Genomic DNA, 18,717 nt, shown 5'->3' on the forward strand with positions numbered 1-18,717 from the left:
GAAGTGCAGGCGCGCACTGGCCGTGTGGCTGGCGTGCCCTGTGCAGAGCGGCCCTGACGGCTGTGTCGGGCCCGACCCTCCAGGAGGAGATCTCCAAGTATGACAAGATCTGTGAGGAGGCCTTCACCAGGTCCAAGGACGAGAAGATCTTGCACATCAAGCACTGGCTGGACTCCCCCTGGCCTGGTGAGTGAGGAACGCCACCAGTGAGCCCCCTCCCCGCTCCACAACACCCTGTGGGCCCTGGACTCGGACCCCTGACTTCGGCTCTCGGTCCTGGCCACTGCTGCACAGCATCTCGCGTGTCCACGGCTCCTTGAGGAGTGGCACCTGTGCGTCAGCTTGCCGCTTCTCTGCTAGGCTTCTTCACCCTGGACGGGCAGCCCAGGAGCATGACCTGCCCCTCCACGGGCCTGACGGAGGATATTCTCGCGCACATTGGGAACGTGGCCAGCTCCGTGCCTGTGGAGAACTTCACCATTCACGGAGGTAAGGGCGCCACCTGGACCTTTGGAAGTGTTGGGCCGAGTCCAGTGCCAACTGTGTCCCAGCATGAGACCAGTCCTCGCCCACCTTAGGTCCCTGCTTCGTTCAAGGCCGGGGTGGCTGGATGAGGGAAGCCCTCGCCTCACCTCACCCCTGCCCTGGCGAGGTCCTCAGCCGGCGGAGCAGTGGAGGAAGGGATGGGATGTCACGGCCGCTCTGGCCTGGTCTCCACTCAGCTCCCTTCCCCACTCTCCCGGTGAGTCAGGACTCCCAAAAGCTGGGGCCAAAGGAAGCTCAGCTCTTGTCCCGAGAGGGGGTGCCGGGCGGCTGGTGAGCACCCTGTCTCTGCAGGGCTGAGCCGCATCCTGAAGACCCGTGGGGAGCTGGTGAAGAACAGGACGGTGGACTGGGCTCTGGCGGAGTACATGGCTTTCGGCTCCCTCCTGAAGGAGGGCATCCACATCCGGCTGAGCGGCCAGGACGTGGAGCGGGGCACTTTTAGGTAATGGTCCCGGTGCTCTTGTGGGCCCTTCAAAGCATGGGAGATGGAAAGGAAGGGCTCTGGAGTTCCTCTCCCAGAAGAAAATCCCTGCAAGGAGAAAATCGTTAGATCCCATTGCTCAGACCCAGAAGCACCCTTTCCCTGCTCTGATTAGACGCTTCTGTTAAGAACGGGGCTTTGTGCTCCCCCGGCGGTGCACGGGGCTGGCTTCTGCCGCTAATCTGTGCTGTTCTCCCTCAGCCATCGCCACCACGTGCTGCACGACCAGAATGTGGACAAGAGAACCTGCATCCCCATGAACCACCTCTGGCCCAACCAGGCCCCCTACACCGTGTGCAACAGCTCGCTGTCCGAGTACGGGGTCCTGGGTGAGCACCCCAGCCTGCGAGGCCCTCCTCCCTGCCGCCTCCCCGCTGCTTCCCCTGCCACCCCTTGCCCCTCCTCCCCTCCGCCCCACTCTCCCCTCCTCCCTGCAGCCCCCTTCCCGCCCACCAGCTGACTCCTGTCCGGTCTTCTCCCTCCCTCCTGCCCTGCAGGCTTTGAGCTGGGTTTTGCCATGGCCAGTCCTAACGCCCTGGTCCTCTGGGAGGCCCAGTTTGGTGACTTCCACAACACGGCCCAGTGCATCATCGACCAGTTCATCTGCCCGGGACAAGCCAAGTGGGTGCGGCAGAACGGCATCGTGCTGCTGCTGCCCCACGGCATGGAGGGCATGGTGAGGCCCCCGCCCCTTCCCGGCAGACCTAGAACGTGGGAAGGGCCTGCCTAGGACCCTGACCCCGAAATTGGCACCGTACAGGCTCTGCTGGTGTTCCCCACCTCCCTTGGAAGGCAAGAGGCAGGTCCTGCTCCGTTACTGATGAGAAGTGGCAGTGCGGACGGGGACCTCCCAGGCTCCGGTGTTCCCTGTTCTCTTCCCTCCTCCTCCGCCAGGCCCTGTGGGGGGCTTGCTTAAGAACCGGGTTTGGAAACCAGGAGGAACCAGGAGTGCTGGGCCCTGTCCTGATGTGGAAACGCCCCCTCCACGCTCCATGTGCAGGAGGAGAAGGAATTAAACTGCCAGCAGTAAAGAGACAGTTTGGTGTTTTTCAGACCAAAATGAGCAAGTTGGTTAAGGAAGAGATGTACTGAATGCAACGGTCAGCATGGGGGAAGCTCCTGATCTGTAACTTGTGTGTCTGGTTCCAGGGTCCGGAACATTCCTCCGCCAGGCCGGAGCGGTTCCTGCAGATGTGCAATGACGACCCAGACGTCCTGCCGGTGAGTGGCACACCTGGGCGTCTGTGGGCAACTCTGAAGGCACGACTGCTCTGTGCCTCTCGGGAGTCGCAGGTGGGCCCTGAGCCTGCTGGTCTCCACAAAGTGAGAGGCCTTCTTAGAGCACAGAAAACAGTGCCGGGCTGCCTCCTGTCGTCCCTGCTGCTGTAGAAAGCAGAGGCGCTGAAAGCTACAGCAGAAGCTTCTAGGAGTGACACCGCCTGTATTTTGATTCAGGCAAACAGTTTAGAGGAAAGAACTCTGGGGTGATTCTAGTGAAATTTTAAGAGCTAAAAGGAAATTTGGGGGGTTCTAAGGAACATCAGAATTGGTTTTAGGTAGAACCTGTATCTGTCCCAGACCAGGCAGTAGTTTTCAGAGAAATAGGGATTACATGGGACTGAGAATCCCATTCAGAGCGTGGGGCTGGCTGGCTGAGCTCTCGTCAGTGCCCCCTGTGTGTGCATCTCTGGAGGAGCTGTGGCGCCCTAAGGCTGCGGCCATGAGGCCCTCTGCCTTGATGCCCCCTGCGACGGGGTGCTCAGTGCCGCCTGGCCTCTGGCCCTTTCCCTCCTTGCTCCAGGACCTTAAGGAAGCCAACTTCGACATAAATCAGCTGTACGATTGCAACTGGGTTGTCGTCAACTGCTCCAGCCCTGGCAACTTCTTCCATGTGCTGCGTCGCCAGATTCTCCTGCCCTTCCGGAAGCCGGTCAGTTGGGGGTGTCCCAGCTCAGAGAGGTCTGGCCTGAGAACTCCAGGGCCCCAGCCCAATGGGAGGATGGACTTGTGGGCGGGTGGTCGTAGATGGTGCGTTGAGCTTGGAGGAGAGCTGAGCCCCCAGGAAGCAGTCTCCTTGGTGAGGTGTGGAAGGGTGAGTAGGAGTGTGAGTGAAGGGTCCAAGGGGAGAATGCCCCCTGCTGCTGCCGGCCACAGTGCAGGGCCAGGCAGGCCCATGGGACAGGACAGCCCTGGCCACAGGCAAGGACGTCAGGAAAGGCTCAGGGGTCTTCCCCAGGTATAGGGTAGGGGGCACCCAGGGCTCCGAGCAGGCTGGGACAGACCCTGGAGGAGTGGATGCCCAGTGTCTCAGGGCGGAGGAGAGGGGACGAGGGGAAACCGCATCGTTCTGTTCTCCTTCTCTTCACCTCTACCCTGCGGATCCCGCTGACCTGACCGTAGAGCTGGGAGGGCAGCATTAGATGCCTGTTCTGAAGGCGAGGCCTGGGCAGCCCCTTGCTGTCGGCCCTCCTTCTGGAATCCTTAGAACCTGAGCCTGTGCTGCTGTGTTTCAGTTAATCATCTTCACCCCCAAGTCCCTGCTGCGGCACCCTGAGGCCAGATCCAGCTTTGATGAGATGCTTCCAGGTAGGCTTGAGGGGGGTGAGCATTTGGAGTGGGTCTTCACTGCTACTCTGTGGGGGGCTTATCCTTGTCAGTCTCACTCTGGTCCTTGCCACAGTTTTTGGTTGTTGGGTAAAGACCACTGAACACGACAGCCTGGATGTCAGAGCTCATGTGCAAATTGGTCAAACAGCATGTCTCGCGTCCCACTGGGGTCTGTGACCCCTGCCTGGGTGCACCCCCGCAGGACTCTTTCAGAGGCAGTGAAGTGAGTCTGAGGTTAGAGTTCACGCTGCTGCCCGGGCACTGCTCCTGGGGGGCTGATGGCAGCTCACCGCCAGGAAAAGAGGAGAAGCACCAGTGGGTAGGGGCTGCCACGTAACATGGCAGCTCAGTGGTGTGAGGTGACGCCCACAGCACTGAGATTTCCCCCCGGACAGCAGACATCAGGTGGCTGACAGCACACAGTGGCCCCACACAACCCCGGGCTTACAGGGCCAGGGGAGCCCACTTGCTCCCAGCCATGGAGCCCCCTTTAGTCTTCGGTCAAGGTAAACCCCTTCTTTGGTTTTTTTCCCATTTTTTTTTTATTATGGTGAAATATACATAATATAAAATTTACCATCTTAGCCATTTTTAAGTGTACGGTTCAGCGGCATTAATAAACACATTCACGTCACTGTGCAACCATCAACCCCGTCCATCCCCAGGACTTTTTCATCTTCCCAAACTGAAACTCTGCACCCATTGAAGAACTCCCCCATCACCACCCCTCCCCCAGCCCCTGGCACCCACCATCTGCTTTCTGTCTCTGTGGGTTTGTCTGCTCTAGGAGCTGCATGTGAGTGGGCTCATACAGTATGTGTCTTTATGTGACGGGCTTATTTCACTCAGCACAGTATCCTCAAGTTTCATCCATGTTGTAGCAGGTGTCAGAATTTCCTTCGTTTCTAAGGCTGAATAATGTTCTGTTGTATTTTTATACCACTTTTTGCTTATCTATTCATCTGTCAGTGGACACTTGGGTTACCTCCACATTTTAGCCATTGGGGATAATGGCTAAAATTATTAGCCATTATGGCTAAAATTTTTAGTACACCTATGAACATGGGTGTACAAATCTCTCTTCAAGACCCTGCTTTCAATTCCTTTGGGTATATACCAAGAAGCAGATTGCTGGGTCATATGGTAATTCTTCAGGCATACCATACCGTTTTCCATACTGGTTCACAGCAATACACGAGGATTCCAGTTTCTCTACATTCTTGCCAACACTACTGTTTTCTGTTTTTGTTTTCTTGGTTTTTGTTTTTGTTTCATAATAGCCATCCTTGTGACCATGAAGTAGTATCTCATCGCAGTTTTGATTTTTGTTAACCTAATGATCAGTGATGTTGAGCGTCTTTTCATGTGCTTATTGGCCATCTGTATGTTATCTTTGGAAAAATGTTTAATCAAGTCCTTGCCCATTTTTTAATTGGGTTGTTTGTTTTGTTGTTGGGTTGTAAGATTTCTCTCTGTTTACTGGATACTGATGCCTTATCAGATGTGTGACTTGCAACTATTTTCTTCCATCTGTGTGTAGTCTTTTTTTTTCCAGGCCTGTTTGTGTGTTTGTTTGTTTGTTTATTTGCTGCACCACACAGCATGTGGAATCCTGGTTCCCCAACCAGGGATCAAACCCGTGCCCCTTGCATTGGGAGTGTGGAGTCTTAACCACTGGACCACCAGGGAAGTCCCTGTGTGTTGTCTTTGGATGCACAAAATTTTTAAATTTTCATGAAGTCCACTTTTTCTCTTCTTTTTGTTGTTGTCTGTGCCTTTGGAGTCACATCTAAGAAATCACTGCCAAATTCAATGTCATGAAGCTTTTTTTTTTTAATAAATTGATTTATTTTTGGCTGCCTTGGGTCTTCGTTGCTGCGCGCAGGCTTTCTCTAGTTGCAGTGAGCAGGAGCTACTCTTCATTGTGGTGCGCGGGCTTCTCATTGTGGTGGCTTCTCTTGTTGTGGAGCACAGGCTCTAGGTACATGGGCTTCAGTAGTTGTGGCGCGTGGGCTTAATAGTTGTAGCGCACGAGCTCTAGAGCGCAGGCTCAGTAGTTGTGGCACATGGGCTTAGTTGGTCCGCTGCATGTGGGATCTTCCGGACCAGGGATCGAACCCCTGTCACCTGCATTGGCAGGCGGATTCTTAACCGCTGTGCCACCAGGGAAATCCCAATGTCATGAAGCTTTTGCCGCATGTTTTCTAGTTCTGTAAAACATGCCGTTGGTAATTTGATAGGGATTGCATTGAATCTGTAGATTGCTTTGGGTAGTATGGACATTTTCACAATATTGATTCTTCCAATTCAAGAACATGGTATATCTCTCCATCTTTTTGTGTCCTCTTTGATTTCTTTCATCAGTGTCTTATAGGTTTCTGAGTATAGGTCTTTTGCCTCCTTAGGTAGGTTTATTCCTAGGTATTTTATTCTTTTTGTTGCAGTGGTGAATGGGATTGTTTCCTTAATGTCTCTTTCTGATCTTTCATTGTTAGTGTATAGGAATGCAAGAGATATCTGTGCATTAATTTTGTATCCTGCAACTTTACCAAATTCATTGATTAACTCTAGTAGTTTTCTGGTGGCATCTTTAGGATTCTCTATGTATAGTATCATATCATCTGCAAACAGTGACAGTTTTACTTCTTCGTTTCCAATTTGTATTCCTTTTATTTCTCTTTTTTCTCTGATTGCCGTGGCTAGGACTTCCAAAACCATGTTGAATAGTAGTGGCGAGAGTGGGCAACCTTGTCTTCTTCCTGATCTTAGAGGAAATGCTTTCAGTTTTTCACCATTGAGAATGATGTTAGCTGTGGGTTTGTCGTATATGGTCTTTATTATGTTGAGGTAGGTTCCCTCTATGCCCACTTTCTGGAGAGTTTTTATCATAAGTGGGTGTTGAATTTTGTCAAAAGCTTTTTTCTGCATCTATTGAGATGATCATATGGTTTTTATTCTTCAATTCGTTAATATGGTGTATCACATTGATTGATTTGCGTATATTGAAGAATCCTTGCATCCCTGGGATAAATCCCACTTGATCATGGTATATGATCCTTTTAATGTGTTGGTGGATTCTGTTTGCTAGTATTTTGTTGAGGATTTTTGCATCTATATTCATCAGTGATATTGGTCTGAAATTTTCTTTTTTTGTAGTATATTTGTCTCGTTTTGGTATCAGGGTGATGGTGGCCTCACAGAATGAGTTTGGGAGTGTTACTGTAAGTGTTTGATAGAATTCACCTGTGAAGCCATCTGGTCCTGGACTTTTGTTTGTTGGAAGATTTTCAATCAAGGTTTCAATTTCATTACTTGTGATTGGTCTGTTCATATTTTCTGTTTCTTCCTGGTTCAGTCTTGGAAGGTTATACCTTTCTAAGAGTTTGTCCATTTCTTCCAGGTTGTCCATTTTATTGGCATAGAGTTGCTTGCAGTAGTCTATTATGATGCTTTGTAGTTCTGTGGTGTCCGTTGTAAATTCTCCTTTTTCATTTCTAATTTTATTGATTTGAGTCCTCCCCCTCTTTTTCTTGATGCGTCTGGCTAATGGTTTATCAATTTTGTTTATCTTCTCAAAGAACCAGCTTTTAGTTTTATTGATCTTTGCTATTGTTTTCTTTGTTTCTATTTCATTTATTTCTGCTCTGATCTTTATGATTTCTTTCCTTCTAATAACTTTGGGTTTTGTTTGTTCTTCTTTCTCTAGTTCCTTTAGGTGTAAGGTTAGATTGTTTATTTGAGGTTTTTCTTGTTTCTTGAGGTAGGCTTGTATAGCTATAAACGTTCCTCTCAGAACTGCTTTTGCTGCCTCCCATAGGTTTTGGATTGTCATGTTTTCATTGTAATTTGTCTCTAGGTATTTTTTGGTTTCCTCTTTGATTTCTTCAGTGATCTCTTGGTTATTTAATAATGTATTGTTTAGCCTCCATGTGTTTGTGTTTTTTACATTTTTTTCCCTGTAATTGATTTCTTACCTCATAGCATTGTGGCTGGAAAAGATGCTTGATATGATTTCAGTTTTCCTAAATTTACTGAGGCTTGATTTGTGACCCAAGATGTGATCTGTCCTGGAGAATGTTCCATGTGCACTTGAGAAGAAAGTGTAATCTGCTGTTTTTGGATGGAATGTCCTATAAATATCAATTAAGTCTATCTGGTTTACTGTGTCATTTAAAGCTTGTGTTTCCTTATTAATTTTCTGTCTGGATGATCTTTCCATTGGCGTAACTGAGGTGTTAAAGTCCCCCACTATTATTGTTTACTGTCTATTTCCTCTTTTATAGCTGTTAGCAGTTGCCTTATGTATTGAGGTGCTCCTATGTTGGGTGCATATATATTTATAATTGTTGTATCTTCTTCTTGGATTGATCCCTTGATCATTATGTAGTGTCCTTCCTTGTCTCTTGTAACATTCTTTATTTTAAAGTCTATTTTATCTGATATGAGTATTGCTACTCTGGCTTTCTTTGATTTACCTTTGCATGGAATATCTTTTTCCATCCCCTCACTTTCAGTCTGTATGTGTCCCTGGGTCTGAAGTGGGTCTCTTTTACACAGCATATGTCTAAAAGCCTGTGTCTTTTGGTTGGAGTATTTAATCCATTCATGTGTAAGGTAATTATCGATATGTATGTTCCTATTACCATTTTCTTGTTATGGGTTTATTTTTGTAGGTCCTTTTCTTGTCATGTGTTTCCCACTTAGAGAAGTTCCTTTAGCATTTGTTGTAGAGCTGGTTTGTTTGTGCTGAATTCTCACAGCTTTTGCTTGTCTGTAAAGCTTTTGATTTCTCCATCGAATCTGAATGAGATCCTTGCCGGGTAGAGTAATCTTGGTTGTAAGTTCTTCCCCTTCATCACTTTAAATATATCATGCCACTCCCTTCTGGCTTGTAGAGTGTCTGCTGAGAAATCAGCTGTTAACCTTATGGGAGTTCCCTTGGATGTTTTTTGTCGTTTTCCCTTGTTGCTTTCAATAATTTTTCTTTGTCTTTAATTTTTGTCAGTTTGATTACTATGTGTCTCGACGTGTTTCTCCTTGGGTTTATCCTGCCTGGGCCTCTCTGTGCCTCTTGGACTTGGAAGTTTTTGACTATAATCTCTTCAAATATTTTCTCGGGTCCTTTCTCTCTCTCTTCTCCTTCTGGGACCCCTATAATGTGAATGTTGTTGTGTTTAATGATGTCCCAGAGGTCTCTTAGGCTGTCTTCATTTCTTTTCATTCTTTTTTCTTTCTTCTGTTCCATGGCAGTGAATTCCACCATTCTGTCTTCCAGGTCACTTATCCGTTCTTCTGCCTCAGTTATTCTGCTATTGATTCCTTCTAGTGTATTTTTCATTTCAGTTATTGTATTGTTCATCTCTTTTTGTTTGTTCTTTAATTCTTCTAGGTCTTTGTTAAACAGTTCTTGTATCTTCTCAATCTTTGCCTCCATTCTTTTCCGAGGTCCTGGATCATCTTCACTATCATTATTCTGAATTCTTTTTCTGCAAGGTTGCCTATCTCCAGTTCATTCATTTGTTTTTCTTGGATTTTATCTTGTTCCTTCATCTGGTACAAAGCCCTCTGCCTTTTCATTTTGTCTGTCTTTCTGTGAATGTGGTTTTCGTTCCACAGGCTGCAGGATTGTAGTTCTTGCTCCTGCTGTCTGCCCTCTGGTGGATGAGGCTACTTAAGAGGCTTGTGCAAGTTTCCTGATGGGAGGGACTGGTGGTGGGTAGAGCTGGGTGTTGCTCTGGTGGAAGACTCAGTGAAACTTTAATCCGCTTGTCTGCTGATGGGTGAGGCTGGTATCCCTCCCTGTTGGTTGTTTGGCCTGAGGTGACCCAGCACTGGAGCCTACTGGCCCTTTGGTGGGGCTAATGGCGGCAAGGAGTACTTCCCAGAACTTCTGCCAGTTTTTTTGTCCCCACGGTGAGCCACAGCCACACCCTGCCTCTGCAGGAGACCCTCCAACAGTAGCAGGTAGGTCGGGTTCAGTCTCCTAGGGGTCACTGCTCCTTCCCCTGGGTCCTGATGCACACACTACTTTGTGTGTGCCCTCCAAGAGTGGAGTCTCTGTTTCCCCCAGTCCTGTCGAAGTCCTGCAGTCAAATCCCACTAGCCTTCAAAGTCTGATTCTCTAGGAATTCCTCCTCCCGTTGCCGGACCCCCAGGTTGGGAAGCCTGATGTGGGTCTCAGAACCTTCACTCCAGTGGATGGACTTCTGTGGTATAAGTGTTCTCCAGTTTGTGAGTCACCTACCCAGCGGTTGTGGGATTTGATTTTATTGTGATTGCGCCCCTCCTGCCATCTCTTTGCGGCTTCTCCTTTGTCCTTGGATATGGGCTATCTTTTTTGGTGAGTTCCAGTGTCTTCCTGTTGATGACTGTTCAGCAGTTAGTTGTGATTCTGGTGCTCTCACAAGAGGGAGTGAGCGCACTTCCTTCTACTCTTCCATCTTGAACCAATCTCCGCATGTTTTCTTCTAAGTTTTATAATTTCAGTCTTGTGTTTAGTCTTAATCCATTTTGAGTTAGTGTGTGTGTATGGTGTAAGGGTACAGCTTCCTTTGCATGTGGATATCCAGTTTTCCCAGCACCATTTGTTGAAGAGACTCTCCTTTCCCCATTGAATAGTCTTGGTTCCCTTGTCAAAATCATTTGACCATATACGTGAAGGTTCATTTCTGGTCCCTCTGTTGTCTTCCATTGGTCTATATATGTCTTTATGCCAGTACCACTTTGATCTTGTAGCTTTGTAGTAAGTTTTGAAATCAGGAAGCATGAGTCCTCCAGCTTTGTTTTTCTTTTTTCAAGATAGTTTTGGCTATTCAGGGTCCTTTGGGATTCCATGAATTTTAAGGTGGACTTTTCTATTTCTGAAAAAATGTCATTGGGATTTTTTTTTTAAGACGTATTATTTATTTAGGCTGTGTTGGGTCTTTGTTGCTGCACACGGGTTTTCTCTAATTGCGGCGAGCAGGGGCTACTCTTCGTCGTGCTGAGCAGGCTTCTCATTGCGGTGGCTTCTCTTGTTGCGGAGCACGGGCTCTAAGAGCATGGGCTTCCGTAGTTGCAGCACGCAGGCTCAGTAGTTGTGGCTCACGGGCTTAGTTGCTCCACAGCATGTGGGATCTTCCCAGACCAGGGCTCGAACCCACGTCCCCTGCATTGGCAGGCGGATTCTTAACCACTGCACCACCAGGGAAGTCCCTGTCATTGGGATTTTGATAAGGATTGCGTTGAATCTGTAGATTGCTTTGATAATATTAACGTCATGGCAATATTAAGTCTCCCGATCCATGAACATGGAGGACTTCCCATTTATTGGTATCTTCTTTAATTTCTCTCAGTAATGTTCTATAGTTTTCAGTGTACAAGTCTTTCATTTTCTTGGTTAAGTTTATTCCTAAGTAATTTTATTTATTTGATGCTGTTTTGAACAGGATTTTTTTTTCTTAACTTTTGGATTGTTCATAGAAGTACAACTGAATTCTGAGTGTTGATTTTCTATCCTGTAACTTTGCTGAATTCATTTATTAGTTCTAACAGGGTTTTTTTATATGTGGAATCTTTAGGGTTTTCTACTTGTAAAACAAACAGATAATTTTATTTGTTCCTTTCCAATTTAGATACTTCTTAGTTCTTTTTTCCCCCCCCCCCCCCAATTGCTCTGGCTAGAAATTCCAGTGTTACGCTGAATACAAGTGGTGAGAACGGACATCCTTGCCTTGTTTGTGTCTTAGGAAAATGCTTTCAGTCTTTCACCATTGAGTATGATGTTCGCGGTGGGTCTCTCATATCTGGCCTTTCTCATGTGAAGGTAGTTTCCTTCTAATCCTAGCATTTGCGTGTGTACGTGAATGTGAGCATGTTGTGTGTTGCTTATGTGCCATTAAGGGAACCCCTTATTTTGAATGCAGCTTCCTGAAGTCGGCCTTGTTCGCAGGGGAATGGTCCCGGCCGTGAGCATCTGAGTATTTGCTCTAGTTTCCAGTGTGGCAAGTTTTAGTATTTGTAAACTTATGAGGAGTCTGAGCAGAGTGGTCATGGGATGGTCTTCTAGACCTAGTTGTCCCTGAAGTCTGAGGTAGGTCGTTCTGAAGAATGAACTGATGTCCCTTGCTCCTCAAGGCTGGCCTTGCCTACTGTGCCTGTTAGGCTCTCTCAGTGTGGATTAATGCAAGGGCATCACAGGCTGGCGAGTGGGGGAGAGCCCTAACCCTCAGAAACTAAATGTTCTGGTGTCAGTTGTGGCACAGCCCCACCTCGTGGAGGGAGGGCCCTGGACACCCTCAGCCAAGTCCTGAGCAGACCCCCAGCTGTGGGGATTCTCTTGTAGGTACCCACTTCCAGCGGGTGATCCCAGAAGATGGCCCTGCAGCCCAAAACCCAGAAAACGTCAAGAGACTTCTCTTCTGTACCGGCAAAGTGTACTATGATCTTACCCGAGAGCGCAAAGCACGGGATATGGCAGAGCAAGTGGCCATCACGAGGATCGAGCAGGTGAGGGCAGGTGGTGCCCAGGCCGGTCCTAGCATTCCTCCTCTGGGTATCTGGACCCCAGAGCTTTCCCAGAGTTTCCAGAACATCCTTCAGGGGTCACTGAGCTCCTCACCTGGGATGCCAGCCCCTCTAGGACACCAGCCTCGCCCAGTACTCTGAGCACCTTCTCCTGACAGGAGCTCCTCTCTCTCTCCCCAGCTGTCGCCCTTCCCCTTCGACCTCCTGCTGCAGGAGGTGCAGAAGTACCCCAGCGCCGAGCTGGCCTGGTGCCAGGAGGAGCACAAGAACCAAGGCTACTACGACTACGTGAAGCCCAGGCTGCGGACCACCATCAACCGCGCCAAGCCTGTGTGGTAAGGTCGCGGGCAGTCGGCTGGGGCCTGGGGAGGGCAAGGGGGCGCGGACCCCTCGGGGGCCTTCGCCATCACCGCGCACTGTCGCTCCCCTCAGGTACGCCGGCCGGGACCCAGCAGCGGCTCCAGCCACCGGCAACAAGAAGACCCACCTCACGGAGCTGCAGCGCCTCCTGGACACGGCCTTCGACCTGGACGCCTTCAAGAAGTTCTCATAGATGCTGCCTGGGCTCCGCCTCACGACTGCCCCTTGCTTCTCCACTACAGAATAGTGCTCCGCGCTGCCCGCGCCTCTGCCCGTCCCTGCACCACACACACCCCCTCCTCGCTCACTTAGGAATTAAGCCGCTCCCCCACGTGCTCGGCTGCCCCCAGGCCAGGTGCTCCCCAGGCTCTGTGACTTCTGTCCAGCTGAGCAGCCTTCATGGAGGCAGTGGAGAGCGGGGGGAGGAGAGGCAGCCCCCGCAGGAGTCCTGGGAGGGTCACATCTGCCTTCACCCCCGGATCACCCCCAGGGCCCGCCTCATGTGGCACACCCTTGTGCTGGCGGTCCCTGTCACCCAGCAGGGTGGCTTCCTCTCCTCAGGCTGAGCCCAGACCCCTCAGGGGAGCCACCACGGTCAGAGGCTTTGTGGGGTGGGAGGGCTCTGTCAGGACCCTCGCCGCGCAGTGAGCAGAGGGCACTGACGCGGGCTGGCTGGTGGGAGACGGCCCAAGACTGACCTGCACAGAGAGGGCAGGTCCGCTCTCCTCAGCGTCCACTTCCTCCCCTCGAGAGGGTCCCGGGCCGTGCACAGGGGCCATGCACACTCCACCCGCCTGGAGCTGGGTGGCACCCGGGCCCGTGGGGTGTGCGTGGCGGGAAGCGCCACTCGGGGCTCTCGGGCGCAGGCGCAGGCTGCTCATCTGGGTCCTGCCCTCCCTTAACCTCCAGTTCCACCTCCTTTCCTCTTTCCTTCTACACGATGGAGACTCCGAAGCATCCTTCTCTCTGCTGTGCCAAAGCTGGTCCGAAGGGGAGAGGAGGGCCAGGAGTGAGGGGCAGCACTAGGCCGGGGGCCAGCTCCCCTGACCTGTCACAGGGACAGATCTGATTTATTTATTTTGGTTAAAAAAAAAAATAACGAAAACAACTTTGCATTGCATTTGGCTTGACCCATAAACTAAGTTATCCTTGGGCCTGTGTGGTGTCATTCTTTCTGCTCCGCCCTGCCTGGGAAGCAGCCCCTCCTCACTGCAGGGCCTGCGTGCCTGCGGGGCAGCACAGGGGTGGCGGCGCCACCTCCTCCCTCCGGCCTGGCCTCGCTGTCATCATTGTGGCAGACTGTGTTGGACACACCCTGGTTTCTGAGTGTCCCCTGCTCCCAGGTCCCCCAACACTCCACCTAAAAAAGTACTCTGCAGTCTGTGCTTCAGCCAGCGTGGGTGGTGGGCTCGCCCTGGGACGTTGCTAGCAGTCTCCAGGAGCCCAAGCAGCTCATTGGACCTCTGGAAGGGAGCCGGCCGTGCCAGCTGAGCCCTTATGAGGCCGTGTCCCCTCTTGACAAGAGCCCCACTGCCTTCAGCCCACAGGACGCCAGCCTTGGTTTTCTGGGGGTTGGAGAGGTCCCGGCACTGAAAAAGAGCTCAGGGAAAGGCCTGGGTGTGGACATGGGGGTACCCTCCAGCAGTGGGGCCCCCTGCCGTTCACCCCATCCTTGGGGCCACACCCGGGTCCCTTGTCCTTGAAGGCTTTTCAGAATGTCTTCATTTTGTCCTGTGGCTTGCCCAAGAGTCTTCCGGGCCTGGCATGCCTTGGGCAGGTAGTGGCAGGGGAAAAGCTGTCACCTGCCCCTGTGCTCCTGTGTGTGCTCCAAAACCAGCACCCTGTCCCCGTGTCTGATGCGGTCAGCCAGGCAGATTAGAGCTAATAGGCAAAAAAGGAGTCAGGAGCCCCTTTCCCTGGAGAGAATTCTGGTGCTCTAAGGGGGCAGCTGTCCCCATCCTGCACTCTGTGTGGTGAGTTAGGGTTCCGCTCTTACCCCGAGGCAGAGCACATCGGGGTGAGACATGAGATGGAAGTTCGCCCTCACCTCTTGTTGCTTCTAATCTGGTCGGTGGGTACAGGGGAGCCAAGAGCCCAAGGGGGTCTGGGCACTTCCTGGTGGGGTACCTGAGGGAGTCCAGGGCTCCCAGGAGCCACCACCACTGGCCCATCTGCAGGAGCCGAGGCAAGGGACAGGGCGAGGGACTTGGGTCTCTCCCACTCCTACAGCTCTGCGTGGGTCTGCAGATGAGGGGCAATCAGGCCACGCTGGGCCACCCGCCAGACAAACGCTTCTCTGGTCAGCTCTGTTCTGCTATGGTTCCCAGTCGCCCCTTTCCTAAAACGAAAAGAGCAATGGTGAGAAGGAAGAAGCCTCACAGTCTAGGACAGCAGCCTATATGCTTAGACTTCCAGAGGACCTGGACCAGTGTGTGAGAGCATGCATGTGTGGGCATGTCAGTGTGTGCACGTGCGTGTGTGTGTGTGTGTGTGCACGAGAGTGCCTGGGCCACTTGATGTGGATTCCTGACCTTTCTGGATATTAAAGGCCCATCTGGGCTTCCCTGGTGGCGCAGTGGTTAAGAGTCCACCTGCCGATGCAGGGGACACGGGTTCGTGCCCCAGTCCAGGAAGATCCCACATGCCGCGGAGCGGCTGGGCCCATGAGCCATGGCCGCTGAGCCTGGGCGTGCGGAGCCTGTGCTCCGCAAGGGGAGAGGCCACATCAGAGGCCCGCGTACCGCCAAAAAAAAAAAAAAAAGGCCCATCTGACAGCTGCACCTGTGAAAGTGTAGGAAGAGGGTCAGCCTGCCACGTCCCTGTTCCCGGGAGCGGCCCCCAGGACAGGTGGGCCTGGGGAGTGCTGGGGGGAGAGGAGGGGCTCGGGGTGAGGCACAGGTGGGGCTGAGGCCTTATGCATAGTTCACCCTTGATGTGTCAAGTGTCCACCCACTGGGGTGATTTTATATCCATTGGAAGTGGAGTTGGAATCAGTGTCAAACCTATTTCTGCCCTCAATTAGGTGGGGCAGTGAGCTGCCCGGTAGGGTAGTATTCACCTGGGACCGGACTACAAAGCTAACCACACCTCTCAGATTTCCCCCAGCTCTTGTCCCCTGGGAGTCCCAGCTGCCACACCCAGCTGAAAGGAATGGGGTCCAGGTCCCCTCCACCAGGGCTGCTCTGCCCCTCCCCGCGCGGCCTCACCCCCAGGACTTAACCCTTGCACTGTAGTCTACCCTCCCCCACGCCCTCGCCTCCCCCAGGGCCTCGCTCCCACCAGGGCAGACCCCTTCCCCGCAGCCCCATCACCTCCCCCCAGGACCTCAACTCCCTCTTGACCCTTTTTTTAATTGATATATTTGACATATAACATATTAGTTTCAAGTGTACAACATAACGATTGGAAACCAACAAGGACCTACTGTATAGCACAGGGAACTCTACTCAACATTCTGTGATAACCTATATGACAAAAGAATCTGAAAAAGAATGAGTATATGTATGTGTATAACTGAATCTCTTCGCTGTACACCTGAAACTAACACAGCATTGTAAATCAACTATAATCCAATAAAATTGACGGCATGATGATTCAATATTTGTATATATTGTGAAATGGTCACTACAATAAGTCTAGTTCACGTATGTCAACACGTTTCCTTTTTTTTTTTTCTTGTGATGAGAACATTTAAGAGTTTGCCCTTAAACAGTTCTCAGTAATAATGATCTTAAGGGAAAAAAAGATCAAACTGTTATCAGGCAAGAGAAGTAACAATAGCAAAGATAACAAATCACCTGTTATCCAGACTCCCAGTTCTGCTTCTTTGGTAAAGACTGGCCTGAAGCACTTTCTTGAGCCATTTTGCAGAATTTAAGCCCCCCTCAGGTGCTCAACCACTAGATCAACAGGAACCTAAGGTTAATGATGATGTTGACGTCTTCTGACCCTCGTGACTTCAATCAAGTAAAACTTGGACTCTCTCCAATACCCAAGCTGCTACATGAACATGCATGTACTCTTAGCTTAAAACTTCCCCAGGTTTGCTCTTCGGGGAGAAACTGTGTACGGTCAGGCCACTCAAGGTGGCTGTTCTCTTGCTCTCTGTCCATCCCCTGCTCGACCAGTGCCTGCTTCACCTACATGCTGCTCACAGGACTGACCTTCCTACTTGCTCCAAACCCCAGCTAATGATTCTTCTTATCAAAGGGGCGGTGAGGGGCGTGCCCCTCTGCTGGTTTCCCTGGTAACCGATGAGCCAATCTGACTCATCAATTCCCCCTATAACTGGCAACCTCCCCCGCCCCCCCCCCACCTCCAGAGCGTCGACTTCCGCCAAGTCCAGCACGCCCAGGGGGGAGTCGCTCCAGGACCTTGCTCTAGAACTGTAAGCTCCCCCATCCATTAAACCATTGATGTCTCTGTGGCTGACTCTGGGCTCTTTCTCAGGTCTGGAAGCTGAACAGGTACAGGCCTCGTAGGCCTGTGGGATGTAGCCCCACATATATATTCCTTGAGGAGGAACTAGGACTCTGTTTTTTATCACTGAACTATTGTTTCTTTTTTTTTTTTTTTTTTTGCGGTACGCGGGCCTCTCACTGTTGTGACCTCTCCCGTTGCGGAGCACAGGCTCCGGACGCGCAGGCTCAGCGGCCATGGCTCACGGGCCCAGCCGCTCCGCGGCATGTGGGATCTTCCCGGACCGGGGCACGAACCCGTGTCCCCTGCATCGGCAGGCGGACTCTCAACCACTGCGCCACCAGGGAAGCCCTGAACTATTGTTTCTTGATTGCTTCTCCCTTGTCCCTACAGTCCCTCACTATCCTTAAGATTTTTCATTACTAAGACCTGTTCAAGACCAAGCATTCTGGTCTGGCTTAGATCACAAAATGGCTTAGGCTAAAAACGTCTTCTTTTATGTCAAGAAAGCCATGCCTGGTTCTCTTTCTCTGGGACACCCTAACCTATCTGCTTACGTGGAGAGTCTGACATATCTCGTGGCTGTGGTCCCCCCTCACCCGATGAGTCAGAACTCTCAAAACACGGTATTGGGGCTTCCCTGGGGGCGCAGTGGTTGAGAGTCCGCCTGCCGATGCAGGGGACGAGGGTTCATGCCCCGGTCCGGGAAGATCCCACATGCTGCGGAGCGACTGGGCCCGTGAACCATGGCCGCTGAGCCTGTGCGTCCGGAGCCTGTGCTCCGCAATGCGAGAGGCCACAACAGTGAGAGGCCCGCGTACCGCAAAAAAACAAAAACAAACAAACAAAAAACAACCACGATATTGGTACTCTACCCTGTTTGATTGGTTTCAGTTTCCTATTGCCTATAAGGAAAATCATGAAGCACCTATCAAATAAATTAGGCAGTCATCAAGAGTATTTTAAAGAATTTTAAATAGTTTTTACAAAATCTACAAATAATGCATCCATCCTTACAGTTTGGCTCATTCCTTCCTATCATTTTTTAATGCCTTTAAAAATACTTTTTTTAGATTTCCCAGCTAACGCTGGGAAATCTAATTTGACACATTCCTTTATTTCTATCTACACACACTTAGTTGTTTTGGTTTAATCATGTGAGCTTAGTTGCTGACCTCATGACCCTTCACCTTAAATACTTCTCCTTGACAGTCTCCTAAGAAGAAAGGCATTTTCCAAGCCCACAATGCAGCCATCACTCTCGGGGAATTTCACATCCATTCAATGCTATTATCTCATCTCTGGCCCTTATTCAAATTTCCCTAAGTGTCCCAATAATGTCTTTTTTTTTTTTACCCTTTTCTCTCTTTTTAAAAATTTATTTATTTATTTATTTTTGGCTGTGTTGGGTCTTCGTTGCTGCGCACGGGCCTTCTCTAGTTGCAGAGAGCAGGGGCTACTCTTCGTTGCGGTGCGCAGGCTTCTCGTTGCGGTGGCTTCTCTTGTTGTGGAGCACGGGCTCTAGGTGCGCAGGCTCCAGTAGTTGTGGCTCGCGGGGTTTAGAGCACAGGTTCAGTAGTTGTGGCGCACGGGCTTAGTTGCTCTGCTGCATGTGGGATCTTGCCAGACCAGGGCTTGAACCCACGTCCCCTGCATTAGCAAGTGGATTCTTAACCACTGCACCACCAGGGAAGCCCCCCCAATAATGTCTTTTTCCTCCATCCAGAGTCCAATCAAGGATCATGGCACTGCATTTACTTCTTGGTCTTTCTGGTGTCCTTGAAATAGAGCAGGACCCT

At 50.6% G+C, this 18,717-nt stretch overlaps 1 protein-coding gene across 7 annotated transcripts in view; it reads left to right on the top strand.

The window, feature by feature from the left end:
- The window catches only part of OGDH (oxoglutarate dehydrogenase), a 76,934-nt gene extending 63,281 nt beyond the window's left edge, over positions 1 to 13,653 (top strand). For all 7 annotated transcript variants that reach the window (XM_082662167.1, XM_082662168.1, XM_082662162.1 and 4 more), the window contains 11 exons: positions 84 to 186; positions 361 to 489; positions 838 to 988; positions 1,229 to 1,356; positions 1,525 to 1,703; positions 2,177 to 2,248; positions 2,829 to 2,957; positions 3,541 to 3,613; positions 11,958 to 12,121; positions 12,320 to 12,474; positions 12,572 to 13,653. In XM_082662167.1, coding sequence (XP_082518293.1) covers positions 84 to 186; positions 361 to 489; positions 838 to 988; positions 1,229 to 1,356; positions 1,525 to 1,703; positions 2,177 to 2,248; positions 2,829 to 2,957; positions 3,541 to 3,613; positions 11,958 to 12,121; positions 12,320 to 12,474; positions 12,572 to 12,692 — 1,404 coding nt within the window. In that variant the 3' untranslated portion in view covers positions 12,693 to 13,653. The remainder of the gene's footprint in view (positions 1 to 83; positions 187 to 360; positions 490 to 837; positions 989 to 1,228; positions 1,357 to 1,524; positions 1,704 to 2,176; positions 2,249 to 2,828; positions 2,958 to 3,540; positions 3,614 to 11,957; positions 12,122 to 12,319; positions 12,475 to 12,571) is intronic.
- The last annotated feature ends 5,064 nt before the right edge of the window (positions 13,654 to 18,717 follow it).

Source organism: Grampus griseus (genome assembly GCF_964374135.1).
Source record: "Grampus griseus genome assembly, chromosome: 9".
Lineage (NCBI taxonomy): Eukaryota > Metazoa > Chordata > Mammalia > Artiodactyla > Delphinidae > Grampus > Grampus griseus.